The 24,172-nt window shown below is 48.0% G+C and overlaps 1 protein-coding gene across 3 annotated transcripts in view; it reads right to left on the reverse strand.

Annotated features, from left to right (window-relative positions):
• Positions 1-24,172, reverse strand: part of PDS5A (PDS5 cohesin associated factor A) — a 239,055-nt gene that overhangs the window by 124,822 nt on the left and 90,061 nt on the right. For all 3 annotated transcript variants that reach the window (XM_075346978.1, XM_075346977.1, XM_075346976.1), the window contains exons 10-13: positions 20,106-20,200; positions 3,724-3,869; positions 3,450-3,601; positions 3,196-3,309 (exon numbers count right to left, since the gene is read on the reverse strand). In XM_075346978.1, coding sequence (XP_075203093.1) covers positions 3,196-3,309; positions 3,450-3,601; positions 3,724-3,869; positions 20,106-20,200 — 507 coding nt within the window. The remainder of the gene's footprint in view (positions 1-3,195; positions 3,310-3,449; positions 3,602-3,723; positions 3,870-20,105; positions 20,201-24,172) is intronic.

Here is a 24,172-nt window from a genome sequence, read left to right on the forward strand (position 1 = left end):
CCCCATCATTAACCCTGACCAGTCTGCAGCTGAACGGACGCTGAGGGATGCGTTTACTGCGGGGACACAATACAACACAGCTCTATCTTCACTTACTGCTCAAATGAGTCTGCAAAAGGATGATTTATCATATGGTGGTGTATGCAGAAAGTAACAGATTGTAGGACAGAAGGTGAAGTTAGAATCAGTGATTTGGAGGGTAAGCTGTCGCGATTAATCCATGAAACTCAGACACAGGATCAGTAATTTCAGACCAATTGTCAAAAACGGATGACTTGGAGGACAGGCTAAGGAGGAGTGATGTTAGGGTCCTTGGCATTCCAGAAGAGCCAGAGGGAAACAATCCTACGGAGCAGTCCGAAAGGTGGCTGCACTCACTGATAGCAGATTCCCTGTTCTTGTATGCAGGGTGCCCACCAGGCCACTGAGCGCCATATTGAAATACAGATTTTGCTGGAATGCTCATGTCACATTGGCAGAGCTCCTGAGATTGCAGGACATAAGAACCCTCTATACGTAACCCCATTTTACAATCTGCACCCCTCAGTGATTAAATCTTGTGATACAGAGAAGATACTGACCCCACAGGTGTGTCACAGTATGTTATACCATGCTGTAGAGAAGAGCTAATAATTGCATTTGTATCACTAAATACTGGTTTAGCCACAGATTTTTATTTTCACAAGCGGAAATGGCTAAAAAAAGGCCCTATAATGTGTTACACGATGTCTGCTGAAAGTGGCAATACTCCATAAGTTTATAACGGTATACAGTACTGCTTGGCCGCACTGCAGGGAAGGACTACTTCACTTTTGAGGCACAGATTTTTTTTTAAATAGTTTACAGACTCCATTTGCAGAGCCCCTGAAGCACCTAAAGAGTGGAACCCCTCCCACCCCCCTCCCTCCAAGTGGCCCCTTATTAGAATTTACACCCCTATTGGGTGTAGTGTATTCTTAAGCTATGGGCATTTTCCAGAAACGATCACAATGGAAGTTGCAGAGTAAAAACTGTATAAATATGCCATTGTAGTGCCCAATACATTGTGCTGAGGCTCAGGCTTCTGAAGCTACGCACCCGTAAAATAAGCTCTCTCTTCTCACTACGTTAATGAGAAATATGAGAGCGTAAATTGTGGTTTAGACACACTGCGTGCCTCAGAAGGGAGAGGGGCATTTGGATTTAGAATCACAGACTTCACTAGCTTTCTTTTGGTGGGAGCCAGGTCACGTTTCCAGAACCTTTGTGCTATTAGTAACATGGACTCCCCTGTATTTCTCTTAACAAGTGACGGCCCCGAGTAGCGACTTGTTTTGTGGGTTGAGTACAAGCTTTTGTTGCTATTTTGGACCAGTTCACATGTATCCGGCGCTCTATCCAAATATCTGAAACGTGATTCAGATCAAGCCCCCGACGGATCCATTCACTAATGAGGAAGCAGTTACTCCAGACTCCAGTTGGTCTCTGTTTAGTGGTGTCTGTCTTTTCAGAGGTTCACAAACCTGTGGTCAACTGCAATTTTTTGCACGCCTAAAAAGACACATAAAATGAGGGCCACCACTGGATAATAGGCCAGACATAGTGCCTCATTATATGGAATTTTCCATCAGGGCTTGTCTGAATTACGTATTTCCAAGATTTACACGGAAACCCCAATGTAAGCGCTTAGTGTAGAACGCAGGATAAATGTGAGCTGAGCCTTACTCTGATCTTTGGGAGGCAGAATGAACAAAATCAACAGCAGGTCAAGAATTGATTTTATTTTTTACTCTGTTCACCATGTGGTATACAGTGGCATGTAAAAGTTTTAGCACCCCTGGACAAAAACTACTGTTGAACAAGTTGAAGATGAAACGATCTCTAAAAGGTATAAAAGTTAAAGAGGACACATTTCCTTTGTATTTTACTGACATCGCACAGGTCCTGCACAGACCACTTCTAACAATGCTGAGCTCCACCCATTAAAGTCACATGATTGTGACATCACACAGGTCCTGCACAAATGTTGAGCTCTGGAGATCAGCAGAGGAGAAATGGTGTGCAGGACCTGTGTGATGTCACGATCATGTGATTGTAATGGGAGAGAACTGATGTTGAAGGACCTGTGGTATAATTAATTACAATGTTGGGGGTGTTACCAAGTTCAAAAAATAATCATGGCTGAACTTGACTAACAGTGAATGATCCCAGCAAAAGCTCTGCCCCTGTGACTGATCTGACTGAACCCCAAGATATTAAATGCTTTCATCTAAGCATACAAACTCTTATCAAGATAAATATATGGAATTTTATATTTTATTTTTTAAAAAAAAATCATGTTAGTGATGCATATTGCATCATGTAAAACACATTGGGGACGGTTTAATATCACAAAACGACATGACAAGCTCCCTTTAAGCATGGGGGTGGATCAATAAATGCCGTTTGTGTGCGGTAAAAGTGCCAAGGCAGCTTTATTCTTTGGGTCAGTATGATTACAGCGATGCCACATTTATATTGTTTTTTTACGTTTTCCTGGTTTTGCACGATAAAAACTTTAAAGGAAAAAAAAAAAAAAAAGAATTATTATTGCATGGCTATATTCTGAGAGCTATTATTTTTTATGTTTCTGCTGATGGAGCTCTATGGCAGCTTGAGATGACGTTTCCAGCCATACCATTTTTATATACAATCATCTTATTGATCATGCTTTATTATACTTTTTGTTCTGCTGTTTTGTGAAGAATCATATTTTCATGCCACACTTTTTATGTTGTTCACTTAAAAGGTTTAATAGTGTGAAAATGTAATAGATGAGGTTGTTTCGGATACGGCAATAAAAAAAAAATAAAAAAATTACGGTATACATATTTATTATTATATATATTTTTTTTAATTTGTGACTGTTTAAAAAATTGTATGAAAGTTTATTCTTTTACCATATTTTCCGGTGTACAAGACAACCCCCAACTTTTACAGTTAAAATATAGAGTTTGGGATATACCGTATATACTGGAGTATAAGCCGAGGCCACTATTTTACCACAAAAAAAACTGGGAAACCTTTTTGACTCGAGTATAAGCCTAAGGTGGGAAATGCAGCAGTTACTGGAAAATTTAAAAAATAGATCCCAATAAAATGTAATGTGCCCATCTTTGTAGCAGTGTGCCCATCCTTGTGCCCTCTAATAATGTGCCAATTGCTGGGTGTACTTACTTCACAGCGTTTGGATCCAGACTAGCATACAAATAATACAGACATTTCATTCTTTCTTCAGTTTCAAGATTGTGGGGTACTAGATACTGGGCAAAAATTTTCTCTACAAGTAACCTAGCAGAAAGAAGGACAAGTATTATTTGTACAAAGCGTCTGTATTAAGAACTTGAAAGCTGTGAATCAATAAATATTTACTGGGAATTCTAATAACATTATAAACAGCTAAAAAAAAAAAAAAAATTATATATACTAACTTGTCATCAATGCTGTTTTGGTAATATATATGTAAAAGTTTATCCTTTATCCAGCTCACTTTCTCGCCAACCTCCTTCCCGGCTTCGGCGTGCAGACAGTACTTTTTGTAGAGCTGAGCGAGGCCCATCATCGCCTCCTTCCTGACTCTCCACTGCACGAATAAAGGACAATGTACAGTTTACTACATTTTATGGACAATTATGAAATAATTCATGTGTAAACGAGTGCACAGGTAATTAATACTGAGTGTATGACAAACGCGTTATTTCTTACCCTCTTGTCCAATGTTCTCTCGCGTACAAAGCCGAGCAGCTGATCATTCACAAGAGACAGATCCTTCTTCCCGGCTGTGATAATCGTCACGATGACATCATGCCGAATTGCTTCTTCAGGATCGTGCGATCTAACTTTAAGAAACTCTGCAAAGAGATGTAAAACACTGTTAAAGCCAGCAATATGTATATACACAGCCACAACATACAGGTATGAACCTCTGCATGACATGAATAGGAGTATCAGAATAAATGCCTCTAGGCCATTCCACTCATGGTGACAATTTAGGGCTACATTTTAATCCTGGATCTCCATACCAATTTTCATATACATTTAAAAATAATTTTAAAACCATGAATTCCAATTAGGAAGGCAAAAACGTCCTCCTTGGTTTAGGCCACCACTATTAAAGCGTTAGGCTGCTTTCACACATCCGTTTTTTGCTGTCAGGCACAATCCGGCGAATTACGGATAAAAGGGATCCGGCGCCAGATCAGTTTTATTCCCAATTGACTTGCATTAGTGTCGGATTGTGCCGGATGGGCTTGCGTTGCATGCGGTGTCCGGTGGATCCGTCGAAATTTTTTCGTCCGGCTGCCGTAAAGGACGCAGCATGCAACGTTTTTTGTCTCCGGCAAAAAACCAGACCACTCCGTCCGGCATGTTGTATAATGGAAGCTGATGGGCGCCGGAACCGTCGTCATCCGGCATATGACGGAATCCAACGACTGATCCATTTTTTTGAACTGCGCATGCTCCATATCACAACGTATTCGTCAAAAAACAGAAGGAACCCATGGAAAAAACTGATGCGACGGATTCGTCACATCAGTTTCTTCGCCGGATTGTGCCTGACGGCAAAAACCGGATGTGTGAAAGCAGCCTAATAGTTTTAATTTTTTATTTCATAAGTCAATAGTACACATGAAAATATGCAACTTTGTAATACAGTCACGGCCGAAAGTGTTGGCACCTTTGATATTGTTCGAGAAAATGAAGTATCTCCCAGAAAATTATTGCAATTACACATTTTATTATACATGTTTAATCTGTTTATTAACTTTTGAGATATTACAATATAAAGTTAACAGTATGTATAGTCACCTTATGTAAAACTATAAAGTTACAACCAAATACAAATTTTGTGAGGCCAAATGTAATGAAAGGTGATCTAAAAAGATATGTGTCTGCAAAAACAAGATTGACCATCAAATAAGTCCTGGTGACTGCATTGTTTTAACAGGAGAAACAAAAGAAACCAGATATAAGAAATAAGTATATAACCCAAGAAGGAGAAATAGAGGCAGCTATGCAGAGAAGAAAAGAAACCGGGTAAGAGGAAAGACAGGGAGCAGGGGGGTTACGGAAAGGGTCTGCCCAATATTAGTTTCCATGTTCGTCCAGTGGAGCCTATAAGTGGGACAGCAAAGGGGTAGTTTCCGCCCCATCTAAGTGAGGGGGTGAGATGATTTACGTCACAGTCTCGAATAAGGACTTTAATGAAGGGGGGGAGGGACTCCAAGAACATAATCCAAGGGCTCCAGACGTGGACGAATTTTTTATTCTACAAGTTTATTTCCTTTGTGCTTATTGGAACACGAAAAAAACAAACAGAAGAGCAAATTAGACATAATTTCACACAAAAATGAATCAGAAAAAAAATTGTTGGCACCCGCAAATTAATATTTGGTTGCACATTACTGGGAATAAATAACTGCAATCAATTGCCTCCTATAACGATCCACAAGCTTCTTGCACCTCTCAACTGGAGTTTTGGACCACTCTTCTTTTGTTAACTGCTCCAGGTCTCTCATATTTGGAGGAGTTTTCTACCAACAGCAATTTTAAGATCTCTCCACAGGTGTCAATGGGATTTAGATTCAGACTCATTGCTGGCACTTCAGAACTGTAGAGCGCTTTCCTTCCATCCATTTCTGGGGGCTTCTTGAAATCTGTTTGGGATCATTGTCGCACTAGAATGCCCATGAATTTGGATGCAAACCCAGCTTTCTGACACTGGTCACTACATTGTGACCCAAAATCCTTCGATATTCTTCAGATTTCATGATGCCTTGCCCACAGTCACAGTGCCAGAGACCGCAAAATAAATCCAAAAAAAAAAACAAAAAACTTTGAACTTCCACCATATTTTATTATAGGTACTGTGTTCTTTTCTTTGTAGGCCTCATTCTATTTTCAGTAAACAGTAGAATGATGTGCTTTTCCAAAAGAAGGGAATTTTGTTTACTTACCGTAAATTCCTTTTCTTCTAGCTCCAATTGGGAGACCCAGACAATTGGGTGTATAGCTACTGCCTCCGGAGGCCACACAAAGTATTACACTTAAAAGTGTAAGGCCCCTCCCCTTCTGGCTATACACCCCCCGTGGGATCACGGGCTCCTCAGTTTTAGTGCAAAAGCAAGAATGAGGAAAGCCAATAACTGTTTTAAAGACAAATTCAACCCGAGAAACAACCTCGGAGAACTGAACTGTTCAACATGAACAACATGTGCACCCGAAAAAAAACAACTTCCTAAGAAAACAGGGCGGGTGCTGGGTCTCCCAATTGGAGCTAGAAGAAAAGGAATTTACGGTAAGTAAACAAAATTCCCTTCTTCTTTGTCGCTCCTAATTGGGAGACCCAGACAATTGGGACGTCCAAAAGCAGTCCCTGGGTGGGTAAAAGAATACCTCGTGATAGGGCCGACAAGCAGCCCTTTCCTACAGGTGAGCCACCGCCGCCTGAAGGACTTGTCTACCTAGGCCGGCATCCGCCGAAGCGTAGGTATGCACCTGATAATGCTTGGTAAAAGTGTGCAGACTCGACCAGGTAGCCGCCTGGCACACCTGCTGAGCCGTAGCCTGGTGCCGTAATGCCCAGGACGCACCCACGGCTCTGGTAGAATGGGCCTTCAGTCCTGATGGAATCGGAAGCCCAGCAGAACGGTAGGTGTGAAGAATTGGTTCCTTGATCCACCGCGCAAGGGTGGATTTGGAAGCTTGCGACCCTTTACGCTGACCAGCGACAAGGACAAAGAGTGCATCCGAGCGGCGCAGAGGCGCCGTGCGGGAAATGTAGATCCTGAGTGCTCTCACCAGATCCAATAAATGCAAACCCTTTTCAAATTGGTGAACTGGATGCGGACACAAAGACGGTAAAGTGATATCTTGATTGAGATGAAAGGAAGATACCACCTTGGGAAGAAATTCTGGAATTGGACGCAGAACTACCTTGTCCTGGTGAAACACCAGGAATGGAGACCTGCATGATAACGCCGCCAGCTCGGACACTCTCCGAAGAGACGTGACCGCCACTAGAAAGGCCACTTTCTGTGAAAGACGAGAAAGGGAAACTTCCTTCTTAGGCTCGAAAGGCGGCTTCTGGAGAGCAATTAGAACCTTGTTCAGGTCCCAGGGCTCCAACGGCCGCTTGTAAGGGGGGACGATATGACAAACCCCTTGCAGGAACGTGCGTACCTGAGGAAGTCGCGCCAGGCGTTTCTGAAAAAATACGGATAGCGCGGAGACTTGACCTTTAAGGGAGCCGAGCGACAAACCTTTTTCCAACCCAGACTGCAGGAAGGAAAGAAAAGTAGGCAATGCAAATGGCCAGGGAGAAACTCCCTGAGCCGAGCACCAAGATAGGAATATCTTCCACGTCCTGTGGTAGATCTTGGCGGAGGATGGCTTCCTAGCCTGTCTCATGGTGGCAACCACTTCATGAGATAAACCTGAGGCCGCTAGGATCCAGGACTCAATGGCCACACAGTCAGGTTCAGGGCCGCAGAATTCAGATGGAAAAACGGCCCTTGAGACAGCAAGTCTGGACGGTCTGGTAGTGCCCACGGATGGCCTACCGTGAGGTGCCACAGATCCGGGTACCACGACCTCCTTGGCCAGTCTGGAGCGACGAGAATGGCGCGGCGGCAGTCGGACCTGATTTTGCGGAGCACTCTGGGCAACAATGCCAGAGGTGGGAACACATACGGTAGCCGGAACTGCGACCAATCTTGAACTAAGGCGTCTGCCGCCAGAGCTCGGTGATCGTGAGACCGTGCCATGAAAACCGGGACTTTGTTGTTGTGCCGTGACGCCATCAGGTCGACGTCCGGCATCCCCCAGCGGCGACAGATCTCCTGAAACACGTCCGGGTGAAGGGACCATTCCCCTGCGTCCATGCCCTGGCGACTGAGAAAGTCTGCTTCCCAGTTTTCCACGCCTGGTATGTGAACTGCGGATATGGTGGATGCCGTGTCTTCCACACACGTCAGAATCCGCCGGACTTCCTGGAAGGCTTGCCGACTGCGTGTTCCCCCTTGGTGGTTGATGTATGCCACCGCTGTGGAGTTGTCCGACTGAATTCGGATCTGCTTGCCTTCCAGCCACTGTTGGAAGGCTTGTAGGGCAAGATAGACTGCTCTGATTTCCAGAACATTGATCTGAAGGGTGGACTCTTTCCGAGTCCACGTACCTTGAGCCCTGTGGTGGAGAAACACTGCTCCCCACCCTGATAGGCTCGCATCTGTCGTGACCACCGCCCAGGATGGGGGTAGGAACGACTTTCCTTTTGACAATGAGGTGGGAAGAAGCCACCACCGGAGAGATTCCTTGGCTGCCTGAGAGAGGGAGACATCCCTGTCGAGGGACGTAGACTTTCCGTCCCATTGGCGGAGAATGTCCCATTGTAGTGGACGCAGATGAAACTGCGCGAAAGGGACTGCTTCTATTGCTGCTACCATCTTCCCTAGGAAGTGCATGAGGCGCCTCAAGGGGTGCGACTGGCCCTGAAGGAGAGATTGCACCCCTGTCTGTAGCGAGCACTGTTTGTCCAGTGGAAGTTTCACTATCGCTGAGAGAGTATGAAACTCCATGCCAAGATATGTTAGTGATTGGGTCGGGGTTAGATTTGACTTTGAAAAGTTGACAATCCACCCGAAACTCTGGAGAGTCTTCAGTGCCACGTTGAGGCTGTGTTGGCATGCCTCTTGAGAGGGTGCCTTGATAAGTAGATCGTCCAAATACGGGATCACAGAGTGCCCTTGCGAGTGCAGGACTGCTACTACTGCTGCCATGACCTTGGTGAAGACCCGAGGGGCTGTCGCCAGCCCGAAAGGTAACGCTACGAACTGCAGGTGTTCGCTTTGTATAACGAAGCGTAGAAAACGCTGATGCTCTGGCGCAATTGGCACGTGGAGATAAGCATCCTTGATGTCTATTGATGCTAGGAAATCTCCTTGAGACATTGAGGCGATAACGGAGCGGAGAGATTCCATCCGGAACCTCCTGGTTTTCACGTGTTTGTTGAGCAGCTTGAGATCCAGGACGGGACGGAACGACCCGTCTTTCTTTGGCACCACAAACAAATTGGAGTAAAAACCGTGACCTTGTTCCTGAAGAGGAACGGAAGTCACCACTCCTTCCGCCTTTAGAGCGGACACAGCTTGCAGCAGAGCATCGGCTCGGTCGGGCGGTGGAGAAGTTCTGAAGAAGCGAGTTGGAGGACGAGAGCTGAACTCTATCCTGTACCCGTGAGACAGAATGTCTCTCACCCAACGGTCTTTGACCTGTGACAGCCAAATGTCGCCAAAGCGGGAGAGCCTGCCACCGACCGAGGATGCGGAGAGAGAAGGCTGAAAGTCATGAGGAAGCCGTCTTGGTAACGGTTCTTCCGGCTGTCTTTTTTGGGCGTGATTGAGTCCGCCAAGAATCTGAGCCCCTCTGATCCTTTTGAGTCCTTTTGGACGAGTAGAATTGGGACCTGCCTGAGCCTCGAAAGGACCGAAAACCAGACTGTCCCCTCCTCTGTTGGGGTTTGTTTTGTCTGGGTTGCGGTAAGGATGAATCCTTACCCTTGGAGTGTTTAATGATTTCATCCAAACGCTCACCAAACAATCGGTCACGAGAAAAAGGCAAACTGGTTAAGCACTTCTTGGAAGCAGAATCTGCCTTCCATTCTCTCAACCACAGGGCTCTGCGTAAAACCACGGAGTTGGCTGACGCCACCGCCGTACGGCTCGTAGAGTCTAGGACAGCATTAATCGCGTAAGACGCGAATGCAGACATTTGAGAGGTCAATGGTGCCAACTGCGGAGCAGATGTACGTGTGACCGTGTCGACCTGTGTAAGCCCAGCTGAAATAGCTTGGAGTGCCCATACGGCTGCGAATGCTGGCGCCAACGACGCTCCAATAGCTTCATAGATGGATTTCAACCAGAGCTCCATCTGTCTGTCAGTGGCACCTTTAAGTGCCGCCCCATCTTCCACTGCAACCAGGGATCTAGCTGCAAGCCTGGAGATTGGAGGGTCCACCTTGGGACACTGTGTCCAGCCCTTGACCACGTCAGGGGGAAAAGGATAGCGTGTATCTTTAAGCCGTTTGGAGAAACGCTTATCTGGATAAGCGTGGTGTTTCTGGATTGCGTCTCTAAAGTCAGAGTGGTCCAGAAAAGTGCTTAATTTACGCTTGGGATACCTGAAATGGAATTTCTCCTGCTGTGAAGCTGACTCCTCCGCAGGAGGAGCTGGTGGAGAAATATCTAACATCTTATTGATGGACGCTATAAGATCATTCACTATGGCGTCACCATCCGGGGTATCTAGATTGAGAGCGGCCCCAGTATCAGAATCCTGATCAGTTACATCCGCCTCATCACACAGAGAGTCGTCCCGCTGGGACCCTGACCAGTGTGATGAAGTTGAGGGCCGCTCATAGCGAGCCCGCTTAGGTTGTCTGGGACTGTCGTCCGAGTCAGAGCCGTCACCCTGGGGTGCATGTGACACCCCCGGAGCTGGGAAGTGTTCCAGCTGAGGGGGACCAGGGGGCAATGAATCAACCGTGCCCATGGGCTGAGTTACTGGTCTAGACTGCAATGTTTCAAGAATTTTAGACATAGTCATAGACAATCTGTCAGCAAAAGCTGCAAACTCCGTCCCTGTCACCTGGACAGCATTCACAGGTGGTTCTCCCTGGGTCACCTCTAGCAGAGGCCCCGGCTGAGCAATTGCCACAGGGGCCGAGCACTGCACACAATGGGGGTCAGTGGAACCTGCCGGTAGAGCAGCCCCACATGCGGTGCAAGCAGCATATAAAGTCCGTGCCTTGGCACTTTTGCTTTTTGCGGACGACATGCTGTTGTCTCCTTGAGAAATCTAGGAGGGTATATAGCAGAAAATCACCAGCGACCGTACAGTGCAAAGTATTGCCAGCACAAAATACAAAGTACACTATGGCACAAGTGGGGGAGAGCCCTGAGGGCTGCTTACCGCCCGCTGAAAAGCGGGTGTGAGGTCGTAGAATCCCGTGTCTGTGTCTCCCCGTCTCCCCTCTGCAGCTCAGCGTGCCGACAGGAATGGCTGCCGGCGTTCTGTGAAGAGGGGCGGACCGTGGGCGTGCCACAAACAAAGTGCGGGAAACTGCGTCCCACTGTGCCTAGTGTGAGGGCTGGAGTATGTAAAACAGACTCCAGCTCTCAGCGCTGATGGTCTGTATAGCGTCCCGCCCTCCCCCTGACTGGCAGGTCTGGGGGCGGGAACGATACGAACTAGGCCGCAAAAGCCGGGGACTGTAGTAATAAGCGCGGCCGTCATATATGCACGGCCAGCGCGGAAGTCCCCGGCGCACCACAAATCCCAGCCGCGACGCAGTAAACACTGACCCCAACGGCCGGATCGGCCGTTCGTACTAAGTCTACCCACTCAGCAGAGCTGTAGTGAGGAACGGCACAAGTGCAGCAGCGCTGTTTACCCCGGCGCACTAACACACCCAGCAATGCTGCAGTGTGCGTGCGGTATGCACGGGGACACGGAGTACCTTGATGAAGCAGGGTCCTGTCCCTGAGGAAACTCCGCTCCGTATCCAGCAGATCCTCCAGGGGCTGTGGATGGAGCACGGTCTCAGTGCCCGGAGACCGGTAAAGTCCCACTTCACCCAGAGCCCTAATGGGGATGGGGAAGGAATCAGCATGTGGGCTCCAGCCTCCGTACCCGCAATGGGTACCTCAACCTTAACAAACACCGCCGACAGAAAGTGGGGTGAGAAGGGAGCATGCTGGGGGCCCTCGTATGGGCCCTCTTTTCTTCCATCCGACATAGTCAGCAGCTGCTGCTGACTAAACAGTGGAGCTATGCGTGCATGTCTGACCTCTTTCGCACAAAGCATAAAACTGAGGAGCCCGTGATCCCACGGGGGGGGGGTGTATAGCCAGAAGGGGAGGGGCCTTACACTTTTAAGTGTAATACTTTGTGTGGCCTCCGGAGGCAGTAGCTATACACCCAATTGTCTGGGTCTCCCAATTAGGAGCGACAAAGAAAGCTCCATTTGGGTCTCAGCTGTCCACAAGCCTCTTTCCCAAAAGGATTTTGGCTTCCTCATGTACATTTTGGAAACTGCAGTCTAGCTTTTTGACATCTCTGTGTCAGCACTGATGTCCTCCTGCCATAGCGTTTAATTTCATTGAAATGTCGACGGCTAGTTTGCACTGACATTGATGCACCCTGAACTTGCAGGACAGCTTGAATTTCTATGGAACTTGACTGGGGCAGCTTATCCACCTTCCAGACTATCCTGTGTTGCAACCTTTCATCAATTTTACCCTGCCGTCCATGTCCAAGGGGATTAGCTAGTGACATGGGTTGTAAACTTCTTATGTTGCGTATTGAGGACAAAGAAACATCAAGATCTCTGGAGATGGACTTGTAACCTTGAGGTTGTTGATGTTTTTCAACAATTTTGATTCTCAATTCCTCAGATAGTTTTCCTCTCCTCTTTCTGTTCTCCATGCTTAGTGTGGCACACACAGGCACACAATGCAAACATTGAGGCAACGTTTCCCCTTTTTATCTGGTTTCAGGTGGGATTTTCATATTGTCACTTGCCACAGGTGAGTTTGAACGGACATCATAAGCTTGAAACACAGTTGCTTACCCACAATTTTGAAAAGTGCTAACAATTATGTTCGCCACATTTTTGGGGTTTTGTATAAACTTATGTCCATTTTATCTTGTTTTCGCTTTTTATTTTTTGTGTTGTTCCAATACGCACAAAGGAAAAAAAAAATCCATGTGTAACAAAACAAGTGTAATTGCAATATTTTTCTGGCAAAAATACTTCATTTTCGGGAACAATTACAAGGTGCCAACAGTTTTTCCCATGACTATATCTTAGACAAATTTGCTTCTTTCTCCTCCTGGATTGATCTTTCATTCTCAAAATTCTTAATTCCCTGGTAAAATCTGTCTTCAGATAATACAGATTTTTATATATTACTGAGTTAAAGCGATTAATGACTTCCAGTTCCAGTTAATTCCTGTTACCGTATTTCCGGCATATAAGATTACTTTTTAACCCCTGAAAATCTTCTTAAAAGTCAGGGGTCGTCTTATAGGGCGTATAATTAGGTAGTTTATAAGCCCTCCCTGTCTCCAAGACTCTGCCTGTCAGATCACGCACTGAGGCTCCCACAAAAAAGAAGGGAATTTTGTTTACTTACCGTAAATTCCTTTTCTTCTAGCTCCAATTGGGAGACCCAGACAATTGGGTGTATAGCTATTGCCTCTGGAGGCCACACAAAGTATTACACTTAAAAGTGTAAGGCCCCTCCCCTTCTGGCTATACACCCCCAGTGGGATCACTGGCTCACCAGTTTTAGTGCCAAAGCAAGAAGGAGGAAAGCCAATAACTGGTTTAAAGACCAATTCAATCCGAGGAAACAGCGGAGAACTGAACCATACCACATGAACAACATGTGTACCCGAAAAAACAGAAAAACCCAGAGAAAACAGGGCGGGTGCTGGGTCTCCCAATTGGAGCTAGAAGAAAAGGAATTTACGGTAAGTAAACAAAATTCCCTTCTTCTTTTTCGCTCCTAATTGGGAGACCCAGACAATTGGGACGTCCAAAAGCAGTCCCTGGGTGGGTAAAAGAATACCTCGTGATAGGGCCGTCAAACAGCCCTTTCCTACAGGTGGGCAATTGCCGCCTGAAGGACTTATCTACCTAGGCTGGCGTCTGCCGAAGCGTAGGTATGCACCTGAAAATGCTTGGTAAAAGTATGCAGACCCAATCAGGTAGGTGCCTGACACACCTGCTGAGCCGTAGCCTGGTGCCGTAATGTCCAGGATGCACCCACGGCTCTGGTAGAATGGGCCTTCGGCCTTGAGAGAACCAGAAGCCCAGTAGAACTGTAGGTTTCAAGAATTGGTTCCTCGATCCCCCGAGCAAGTGTGGATTTGGAAGCTTGCGACTGTTTACGCCGACCAGCGACAAGGACAAAGAGTGCATCCGGGTGGCGCAGGAGCGCCATGCGGGAAGTAGAACCTGAGTGCTCTCACCAGAACCAACAGATGCAAATCTTTCTGAAATTGATGGACTGGACGAGGACACAAAGAAGGTGAGGTGATATCCTGATTGATATGAAAGTGGGATACCACCTTAGGGAGAAATTCCGGAACCGGACGCAGAACTACCCTGTCCTGGTGAAGGACCAGGAAGGGAGTTTGTATGAGAGCGTTGCTAGCTCGGAAACTCTCCTAAGAGACGAGACCGTTACTAGAAGGCCACTTCCCGTGAAAAGCGGGAAGGGAGACATCCTTCAAAGGCTCGAAAGGCGGCATCTGGAGAGCAATTAGAACCTTGTTCAGATCTCAGGGCTCTAACGGCCGCTTGTACGGAGTGCTGAGAAGACAAACTCCCCGTAGGAACGTGCGTACCTGAGGAAGTCGTCGTTTCTGAAAAAATACAGATAGCGCTGAGACTTGTCCCTAAAGGGAACTGAGCGACAACCCATTTTCCTACCTAGATTGCAGGAAGGAAGGAAACATAGACGATGCAACCGGCCAGGGAGAAACACCCTGCGCCGAGCACCGAGAGAAGAATATCTTCCACGTCCTGTGGTCAATCTTGGCGGACGTTGGTATGCTAGCCTGTCTCATGGTGGCAACCACGTCCTGAGGTAATCCTGACGACCCTAGGTTCCAGGACTCAATGCCACACCATCCGGTTGAGGGCCGTAGAATTCAAATGGAAGAATGGCCCTTGAGACAGCCAGTCTGATTGGTCTGGTAGTGCCCCCGGTTAGCCTACCGTGAGGCACCACAGAACCGAGTACCACAACATCCTCGGCCAATCTGTAGCGACGAGGATGGCGCGGCCGCAGTCGGTCTTGATCTAGCGCAGTACTCTGGGCAACAATGCCAGAGGTGGCACCTAAGGTAGCTGGAACTGCGACCAATGCTGAACTAAGGCGTTTGCCGCCAGAGCTCGATGATTGTGAAACCGTGCCATGAAGCTGGCACATTGTTGTTGTGCCGTGACGCCATTAGATCGACGTCCGGCCTCTGTCAGCGGCGCCAGATCTCCTGAAACCCGTCCGGGTGAGGAGACCATACTCTTTCGGCCACACCTCAGCGACTTAGGAAGTCAGCTTCCTAGTTTCCACACTTGGGATGTGAATTGTGGATATGGTGGATGCCGTGTCTTCCACCCACATCAGAACCTGCCGGACTTCCTGGAAGGCTTGCCGGTTGCGCGTTCTTCCTTGGTGGTTGATGTATGCCACCGCTGTGGAGCTGTCCGACTGAAGTCGGATATGCTTGCTTTCCAGCCGCTGTTGGAAGGTTTGTAGGGCAAGATACACTGCTCTGTGTTCAAGAACATTGATCTGAAGGGTGGACTCTTGCTGAGTTCACGTACCCTGAGCGCTGTAGTGGAGAAAAACTGCTCCCCACCCTGATAGACTCGCGTCTGTCGTAACTATCGCCCAGGATGGGGATAGGAAGGACCTTCTTTTTGACCAAGAGGTGGGAAGAAGCCACCACCGTAGAGATTCCTTGGCCGCCTGAGAAAGAACGACGACTCTGTTGAGGGACGTCGACTCCTCGTCCCATTGGCGGAGAATGTCCCATTGTAGTGGACGCAGTAAAACTGCGCGAAAGGAACTGCCTCCATTGCTACCATCTTACGTAGGAAGTGCATGAGGCGTCTCAATGTGTGCGACTGGTTCTTAAAGAAGAGCTTGCAGCCCGTAGTGAATGCTGTTTGTCTAGCGGAAGCTTCACTATCGCTGAGAGAGTAAGAAACTCTATGCCTAGATATGTTATCGATAGGGTCGGGGTCGGATCTGACTTTAAAAAGTTGATGATCCACCCAAAACTTTAGAGAGTCTCCAGCGCAACGTTCGGGCAGTGTTGGCATGTTTCCTAAGAGAGTGCCTTGACAAGTAGATCGTCTAAATACGGGATCACAGAGTGACCCTGAGAGTGCAGGACTGTGACTACTGCTGCCCTGACCTTGGCGAAGACCAGTGGGACTGTCGCTAGCCGGAAGGTAGAGCTACGAACAGAAGGTGTTCGTCTCCTATAACGAAGCGTAGAAACGCTAGTGCTCTGGATCAATCGGCACGTGTGGATAAGCGTCCTTGATGCCTAATGATGCTAGGAAATATCCTTGGGACCTTGAGGCGATGACATGGCGGAGGGATTCTATCCGGAACCGCCTGGTGTCCACGAGCTTGCTGAGCATTTTTAGATCCAGAACGGGACGGAACGGCCCGTTGTTATAGGTACCGCAAAGAATTTGGGGTAAAAACCGTGACCTTGTTCCTGAAGAGGAACGGGGGTCATCACTCTTTCTGCCTATAGAGTGCACCCTGTTTGCAGAAGAGCAGCGGCTCGGCCGGGAGGTGGAGAAATTCTGAAGAATCGAGTTGGAGGACGAGAAGTGAGCTCTATCCTGTACCCGTGAGACAGAATGTCTCACACTCAATGGTCATTGACCTATGGCAGCTAAATATCGCCAAGGCGGGAGAGCCTGCTACCGACCGAGGCCGCAAGTCATGAGGAAGCCGCCTTGGAAGCGGGTTTTCAGACTGTCGCTTTTTTGGGCGTGACTGAGCCCGCTAAGAATCTGAGCTCCTCTGATCCTTTTGAGTCCACATTGGACGAGGAAAAATGGGACCTGCCCGAGCCTCGAAAAGGCCGAAAACCCCGACTGCCTCTTGCTCTGTTGGGGTTTGTTGTGTCCGGGCTGAGGAAAGGATGAATCCTTACCCCTGGACTGTTTAATGGTTACATTCACCAAACAGTCGGTCAGCAGAAAAAGGCAACTGGTTAGGCAACCTTTTTTGGAAGCAGAATCTGCCTTCCATTCACTTAACGAGCAGACCAGGCTCTGCTTAAAAACACGGAGTAGCGGAGGCTACCGCCGCACGGTTCGCAGAGTCCAGGACAACCTGAATCGCGTAAGAAACAAATGCAGACATTTGAGAGGTTAAGGATGCCACCTGCGGCACAGATGTACGTGTAACCGTGTCAATCTGTGTAAGACAAGCTGAAATAGCTTGGAGTGCCCCAAGGGAGAGAATGCCGGAGCCAACAGCAGTTCCATCTCCCACTGCAACTATGGATCTAGCTACAAGCCTGGAGATTGGAGGATGCCGCTTGGGACACTGGGTCCAGTCCCTGACCAAGTCAGGGGACAGGGATAACGTGTATCCTAAGCCGTTTGGAGAAGCGCATATCTGGATAAGCGTGGTGTTCCTGGACTGCCTCTCTGAAGGCAGAGTGGTCCAGAAAAATACGTGAAGCTGACTCCTCCACTGGAGGAGCTGTGAGAAATAACCCACATTCTATAGATGGACGCTATAAGATTATTTACTATGGCGTCACGATCAGGTGTATCCAGATTGAGAGCGGTCTCAGGATCAGAATCCTGAGCCGCTACTTCCGCCTCATTACACAGCGAGTCCTTCTGCTAGGACCCTGATGAAACCGAGGCCGCTCATAGTGAGCCCGCTTAGGCTGTCTGGGACTGACGTCCGTGCAGAGCCGTGACTCTGGGATGCGTGTGACATTCCCGGAGCTGTTAGTTGTTCACACTGAGGGGGGCCATGGATCAATGATTCAACAGTGCCCATATTGTGAGAGACATGTCCGGACTGCTAGGCTTCTAGTATCATAGCCATAGTCTCAGAAAAACTGTCAGTAAATACTGCAGACACCGTCCTCATCCCCTGGCCATTAGTGCATACAATGGGAGTCTATGTAACCTGCCGGCCGTATAGCCGTACATGCTGTACCAGCTGTATAGAAAAACATGTGGTTCTGCACCTTTGTTTTACACAGAGAATATGCTGATAACTCCTCCGCATAATCCAGGAGGGTATATACAACGTGCGACCAAACAGTGCAATGTATATAGTACAAGCATATCTATAAGTGCACTTCTGCACTAGTGGGGTTAGCACCATAGGTGCTGCTTAACGCCTGTTGCAGCGATTGTGTGACTATCAGAATGCCAGGGTCTTCCACACTTGTCTCTGTATCGTACAGAAACTGACACTAATGGCTGCCGGCGTCCTTGTAGAGAAGGAAGCCGTGGGCGTGCCTGAGAAAGTGCGGGAATCCGGATTCACAGTGCACACAGTGAGAGGGGTGGAGTATGCAAAACATACTCCAGCTCTCAGCGCTGCTGTGCTATGCAGCGTCACGCCCCTACCCTGACTGTCAGGGCTGTGGGCGGTAACGAAGGGAGACTAGGCCCAGAAGCCGGGGACTCGAGTTATCAGCGCGGCCGCCGTAAAAGCGCGGGCCGCGCTGAAGTCCCCGGCGCACCACAAGTGCCAGCCGCGCCGCAGTCCCAGCGGCCGGCGCGACCGATTCCTAGAAGTGGCCAGCGTCCCGCCCCTCTCCTGACTGGCAGGTCTGGGGGCGGGAACGAACGGAAGCAGGCCGCAAAAGCCGGGGACTCTAGTTATCAGCGCGGCCGCCGTAAAAGCGCAGGCCGCGCTGAAGTCCCCGGCGCACTACAAGTGCCAGCCGCGCCGCAGTCCCAGCGGCCGGCGCGACCAATTCCCATAAGTGAGCCTGCTTCAGCGAAGCTGAATGAGGCCATGGCACAGGCGCCGCAGCGCTGATGTCCCCCGGCGCACTACAACACCCAGCATGCTGCGGTGTGAGCGCCAAATGCACGGGGACACAGAGTACCTTGAGGAAGCAGGGCCATGTCCCTGATGTACTCCGCTCCATCCAGCATCTTCTCCAGGGGCTGTAGATGGAGCACGGTCTCAGTGCCTGGAGACCGGTAAATCCCACTTCACCCAGAGCCCTGTAAAAAGGGATGGGGAAGGAATCAGCATGTGGGCTCCTGCCGCCGTACCCGCAATGGGTACCTCAACCTTACAAACACCTCCGACATACAGTGGGGTGAGAAGGGAGCATGCTGGGAGCCCTTAGTATGGGCCCTCTTTTCTTCCATCCGACATAGTCAGCAGCTGCTGCTGACTAAAAAGTGGAGCTATGCGTGGATGTGTTGCCTCCTTCGCACAAAGCACAAAACTGGTGAGCCAGTGATCCCACTGGGGGTGTATAGCCAGAAGGGGAGGGGCCTTACACTTTTAAGTGTAATACTTTGTGTGGCCTCCAGAGGCAATAGCTATACACCCAATTGTCTGGGTCTCCCAATTAGGAGCGAAAAAGAAAAAAATATTCTCACCTGTCCTCAGTTCCCACGGTGTCCTTAGCTGCTTCTTGCAGACGACAGGCACTTAGCTCTCGTCCGATGCAGAGCCGCCGCTGCAGGCTGCCATTATGGCTTTACTGCAGTTGAATGCTTTACGACGGCGGCGCAAAGCATTCAACTGCAGTAAAGCGCTGAAACAGCGGCGGTGGCCCTGTGTATTGGACGTGATCATGGAGGGGTCTGTGTGCCTGCGGTCACAAAGAAGCACCCCTTGATGATCACGTCAGGTGCATGGAGCCACCGCTGCTACCAGTGCTTTACAGCAGTTGAATGCCGCCGTAAAGCATTCAACTGCAGTAAAGCCATGATGGCAGTCTGCAGCGGCAGCTCTGTGCATCGGATGAGATCACCGAGTGATCTAAGTGCCTGTGGTCTGCAAGAAGCAGCTGGGGACACTGCGGAATGGAGGACAGGTGAATATTATTTTTATTGTGTGTAAATAAGGGACAAGAAGGGGACCAGTAGGAAGACATTACTAAACAATGGGCACATTACTAGAAAGCACAAGGATGGGTACATTACTACAAGGGAACAAAAGGATGGGCACATTACTACAAGGGAACAAAAGGATGGGCACATTACTACAAGGGGCACAAAGATTGACACATTACATTTTATTGGTATATATTTGTATTTTTGAAATTTTCCAGCAGCTGCTGCATTTCCCACCCTAGGCTTATACTCTAGTCAATAAGGTTTCCCAGTTTTTTTTGTGGTAAAATAGGGGCCTCGGCTTATACTCGAGTATGTACGGTATATCACAAACTCTATATTTTAACTGGGAACGTTTGGGGTTGTCTTATACGTCCAGTCATCTTATACGCCGGAAAAGACAGCACTTATTACTAAGCAGTAGTTCCCGACCTACCTGTGAGATCCTTAGCCAGGTCAGGATGGTTCATCAGACAGTGACTAGCGAATTTCACACTTTCCAGTCTGACAGGAACATGAATATCATTAAAGCTAAAAAAAGAGAACATGTACAAGTCAGATCTCAATGCAAGCACTTCAACTATAAGAAATAACACTGAACAATGTCAAGATGGAGAGAGTCTAAAGTCCCATGTGCAATAATAATACGCATTCATTAAACCACTCGGTAAATGATCAAATGTGTCCACCGCTTAGGCTCTCTGATTTTTATTATTTTACAGATTATAATGTAACCTTGACAGAAAAAATATATTTCTTACACTGAAATAAAAAATGACAGATTATTCATAACAAGCTCAAAGCTGCAGGAAAGCTGCACAATCTGGCGAGAAGTCAATATTTCACAGTTCTCGTGAATTGGCTCTTGAAAATGGCATAAATCTTGCAGGTTTTCTCACTGCCAAATACAAGATCAAAGTTTTTGTTTTTCCAAATGAAGCCTAAAAATTATTTGCTCACATCATCCTAAGGCTGCTATCACACTTCCGTTTTTTGCCTTGCGGCACAATCCGGTAAAAACCAGAAAGAAGGGATCCCGCATGTGTTGCCGCCGGATCCGTTTTTTCCCACATAGACTTGTATTAGCGCCGGATTGTCCCGCATGGCCTTGCGTTGCATCCGGCTTTTGCTGGATCCAGCGTAAATAGCGGATCTGGCAACCAGATGGAACGCTGCTTACAGCGTTTTTTGTCTCCGGCGAAAAACCGTATGGCTCGGGATCAGTCATATGACTGAATCCAACGACTGATACGGTTTTTGTTTCTGGGCATGCCCAGAGTCTCTCTCTCTCTGTCGGTCTCTCCCTCCTTTATACTCACCGATCACTGGAGCGGCGCTGCACAGCGGCCACACTGCTCTGGCGGCTTCTCCAGCTTTTGAAAATGCCGGCCGCTCATTATTCCATCTCGTATTCCCTGCTTCCCTCGCCCACCGGCGCCTAGGATTGGTTGCAGTCAGACACGCCCCCACACTGAGTGACAGCTGTCTCACTGCAACCAATTACAGCCGCCGGTGGGTGGGTCTATATCTTCCAGTAAAATAAATTAAAAAAAAACAAAAAAAAAAACTGCATGCGGTCCACCCCAATTTTAATACCAGCCAAGGTAAAGCCACACGGCTGATGGCTGGTATTCTCAGGATGGGGAGCCCCCCAGCCTAAAAATATCAGCCAGCAGCCGCCCGGAATTGCCGCATCCATTAGATGCGACAGTCCCGGGACTCGACCCGGCTCATCCCGAATTGCCCTGGTGCAGTGGCAATCGGGGTAATAATGAGTTAATGGCAGCTGTACGGTTGCACCCCGCAACCTGGGGGTTCCACTCGCTTGCAGTGGTGCGAGGTAGCTTCTGCAACACAGCTACAGTCTCTCTATAAAATTTTGGCAGTTTATTTAAAACTCAGCATAAACTGCTCTTAAACAATCCACGTACCGTGGGCTTCCAGTCCAATTAAATGTCCATAGTGGAGTCTCCACACTCTGGCTCCTGCCAGCAAACACCACTCACTGTGGTTACTTCCTGCAGCCTCCAGCACTCTCCAGCCAGGCTGCAGTTTTTCCCCCAGTCCTCACGTGGACTGATTTCAAAAAGTCTCTCTCCAGTCTTCACACAGACAGAGCTCCAGCACACAATCTCCATGTGCAGCTCACTCTCAGACTTCTGTCTGTCTCTCCTCCAGGAGAGGTTCGGCCCTGCAGCCACAGCCCTAGCCTGGCTGCACTCTCCTCAGTCTCAACTCAGACTGAATTCCAGACTCTGACAGTCTCCTAAATCAGACAGGACACACCCACAGGTGGAGGTCTGCGATTCTCCAGACCTGCACAGCAAACTGGCATTAGTAAAGGGAACCTGACCCTTATATGCAAAAACAAGCCTTTGTGGAAATAAAAGTCCCATAGCAACCTCTTCAGTTTATTATCACAGGGACCTTCTTTACTGCGACACACAGCGACCATTTACCACATTGGTGGTCGCTACCTCACACAGACCATAGCTGCCACTAAGTCCAGCAGGCCTCTATGAGACACATTCCATGATTAACCTGTAAGTTAAAGTAAATAAACACAAAGAAAAATCTTTATTTGAAATGAGGAAAAAAAAAAAAAAACACCCTCTTTCACCACTTTATTAACCCCCAAATACCCCTCCAGGTCTGACGTAATCCACACGCGGCTCGACAACACTTTCAGCTCTGCTACATGAAGCTGACAGGATCGGCTGTAGAACACCGCCGCTCCTGTAAGCTCCATGCAGCAACTGAAGTGAGTCGCGCGATCAGCGGTGACATCACTCAGGTAGTGCCGGTGTGTGTGCAGTAGTGCCGGGGTTGGTGCGGTGATGATGGGTGCAGTAGTGCCTGGGTGTGTGCTGTGATGATGGGGGCGGTAGTGCCTGCGTGTGTGCTGTGATGATGGGGGCGGTAGTGCCTGCGTGTGTGCTGTGATGGGGGCGGTAGTGCCTGGGTGTGTGCGGTGATGGGGGCGGTAGTGCCTGGGTGTGTGCGGTGATGATGGCGGCATGGGTGCAGTAGTGCCTGGGTGTGTGCGGTGATGATGGGTGCAGTAGTGCCTGGGTGTGTGCGGTGATGATGGGTGCAGTAGTGCCTGGGTGTGTGCGGTGATGATGGGTGCAATAGTGCCGGGGTGTGTGCGGTGATGATGGGTGCAATAGTGCCGGGGTGTGTGCGGTGATGATGGGTGCAGTAGTGCCGGGGTGTGTGCGGTGATGATGGGTGCAGTAGTGCCGGGGTGTGTGCGGTGATGATGGGTGCAGTAGTGCCGGGGTGTGTGCGGTGATGATGGGTGCAGTAGTGTGTGCGGTGATGATGGGTGCAGTAGTGCCGGGGTGTGTGCGGTGATGATGGGATCTCTCTCTCTCTATGGAAAAAAGGAAAAAAAAAAAACGGATCCGTTTTTTGCTGGATCCGTCGCATCAGTTTTTACACAATCTGCGACATTGCATCAGGCACAAACGAGATTGTGCCTGAGGGCAAAACACGGCGGATGTGTGAAAGCTTCCTAAAGATTAATGCTTAATCTCAAGCACCTCTAGCAACAATACTTCTAGATGAACCTTTCAAAAGCTATATGTCATACAAACACATCAGACATATTAAATCATAGGGTGTCTAAAGGTGGAGATCCCTAGAGATCACTTAGACATGCAGAAGAAGTCGGTGTCCTAAGAAGCTGAAGACAGGCGAATTATAAAGTGTATGGCATGCCGGAGGAGAGCAGCCCTCAACTGAGCACTTCTGCTCCTTCCTCCTTCTCTTCATCTTCCCCAACTGAAATTTCTCAATGACAAACGTTTTTCTACAATACAGATACGCTATATCGCATGTCATCAATTTGCATTTGTGGATATAGTATTGTACTTTCTGCTAACCAGTGCAGCACATTGCTTATACTGCACCTCACACCCCAACAATTCTATTGTAAGGTAAAGTGCAGTTTAATTTGCTTTATGTTTTTTACTGTACAGTATTTTGTATTAGTGTACTGTAATAGTTTTATATGAATACAGGACATTATGTATTACTGTAATAAGTTTGTATAAATACAGTAAATATTTTTGGGTTGTGGAACGAATTGTCTGCGTTTCAATTATTTCCTATGGGAAAATTCGCTTTGATATAAGAGTAACTTTAAGAGCACAGTCCCGGAACCAATTATGCTCATAATCCAAGGATCCACTGTATAGGTAGCACTGCTGATGCACTGCTCTGTAAAGCACAATTGATCGGAAAATCGTAGCTTAAAAAGGTCCCTAAGGGGACTATTAAATACAATAAAAAGTGGGAAAAAAAAAAAAGTTGAAATCACCCCTCTTTTGCCCCATTGAAAAAACAAAAAAAAAAAATAAATACAGTCTGTGTTCATAAATGCCTTAGCCATCAAAATATAAAAGAAAACAATCCAATCAATATACTGCATAAGAAAAATTCTAAATACCAGAATTACGGGTTTTTTTGGCCGCCACAATATAGCAATAAAATTCAATA

Source organism: Anomaloglossus baeobatrachus, chromosome 1 (genome assembly GCF_048569485.1).
Source record: "Anomaloglossus baeobatrachus isolate aAnoBae1 chromosome 1, aAnoBae1.hap1, whole genome shotgun sequence".
Classification (NCBI taxonomy): Eukaryota; Metazoa; Chordata; class Amphibia; order Anura; family Aromobatidae; genus Anomaloglossus; species Anomaloglossus baeobatrachus.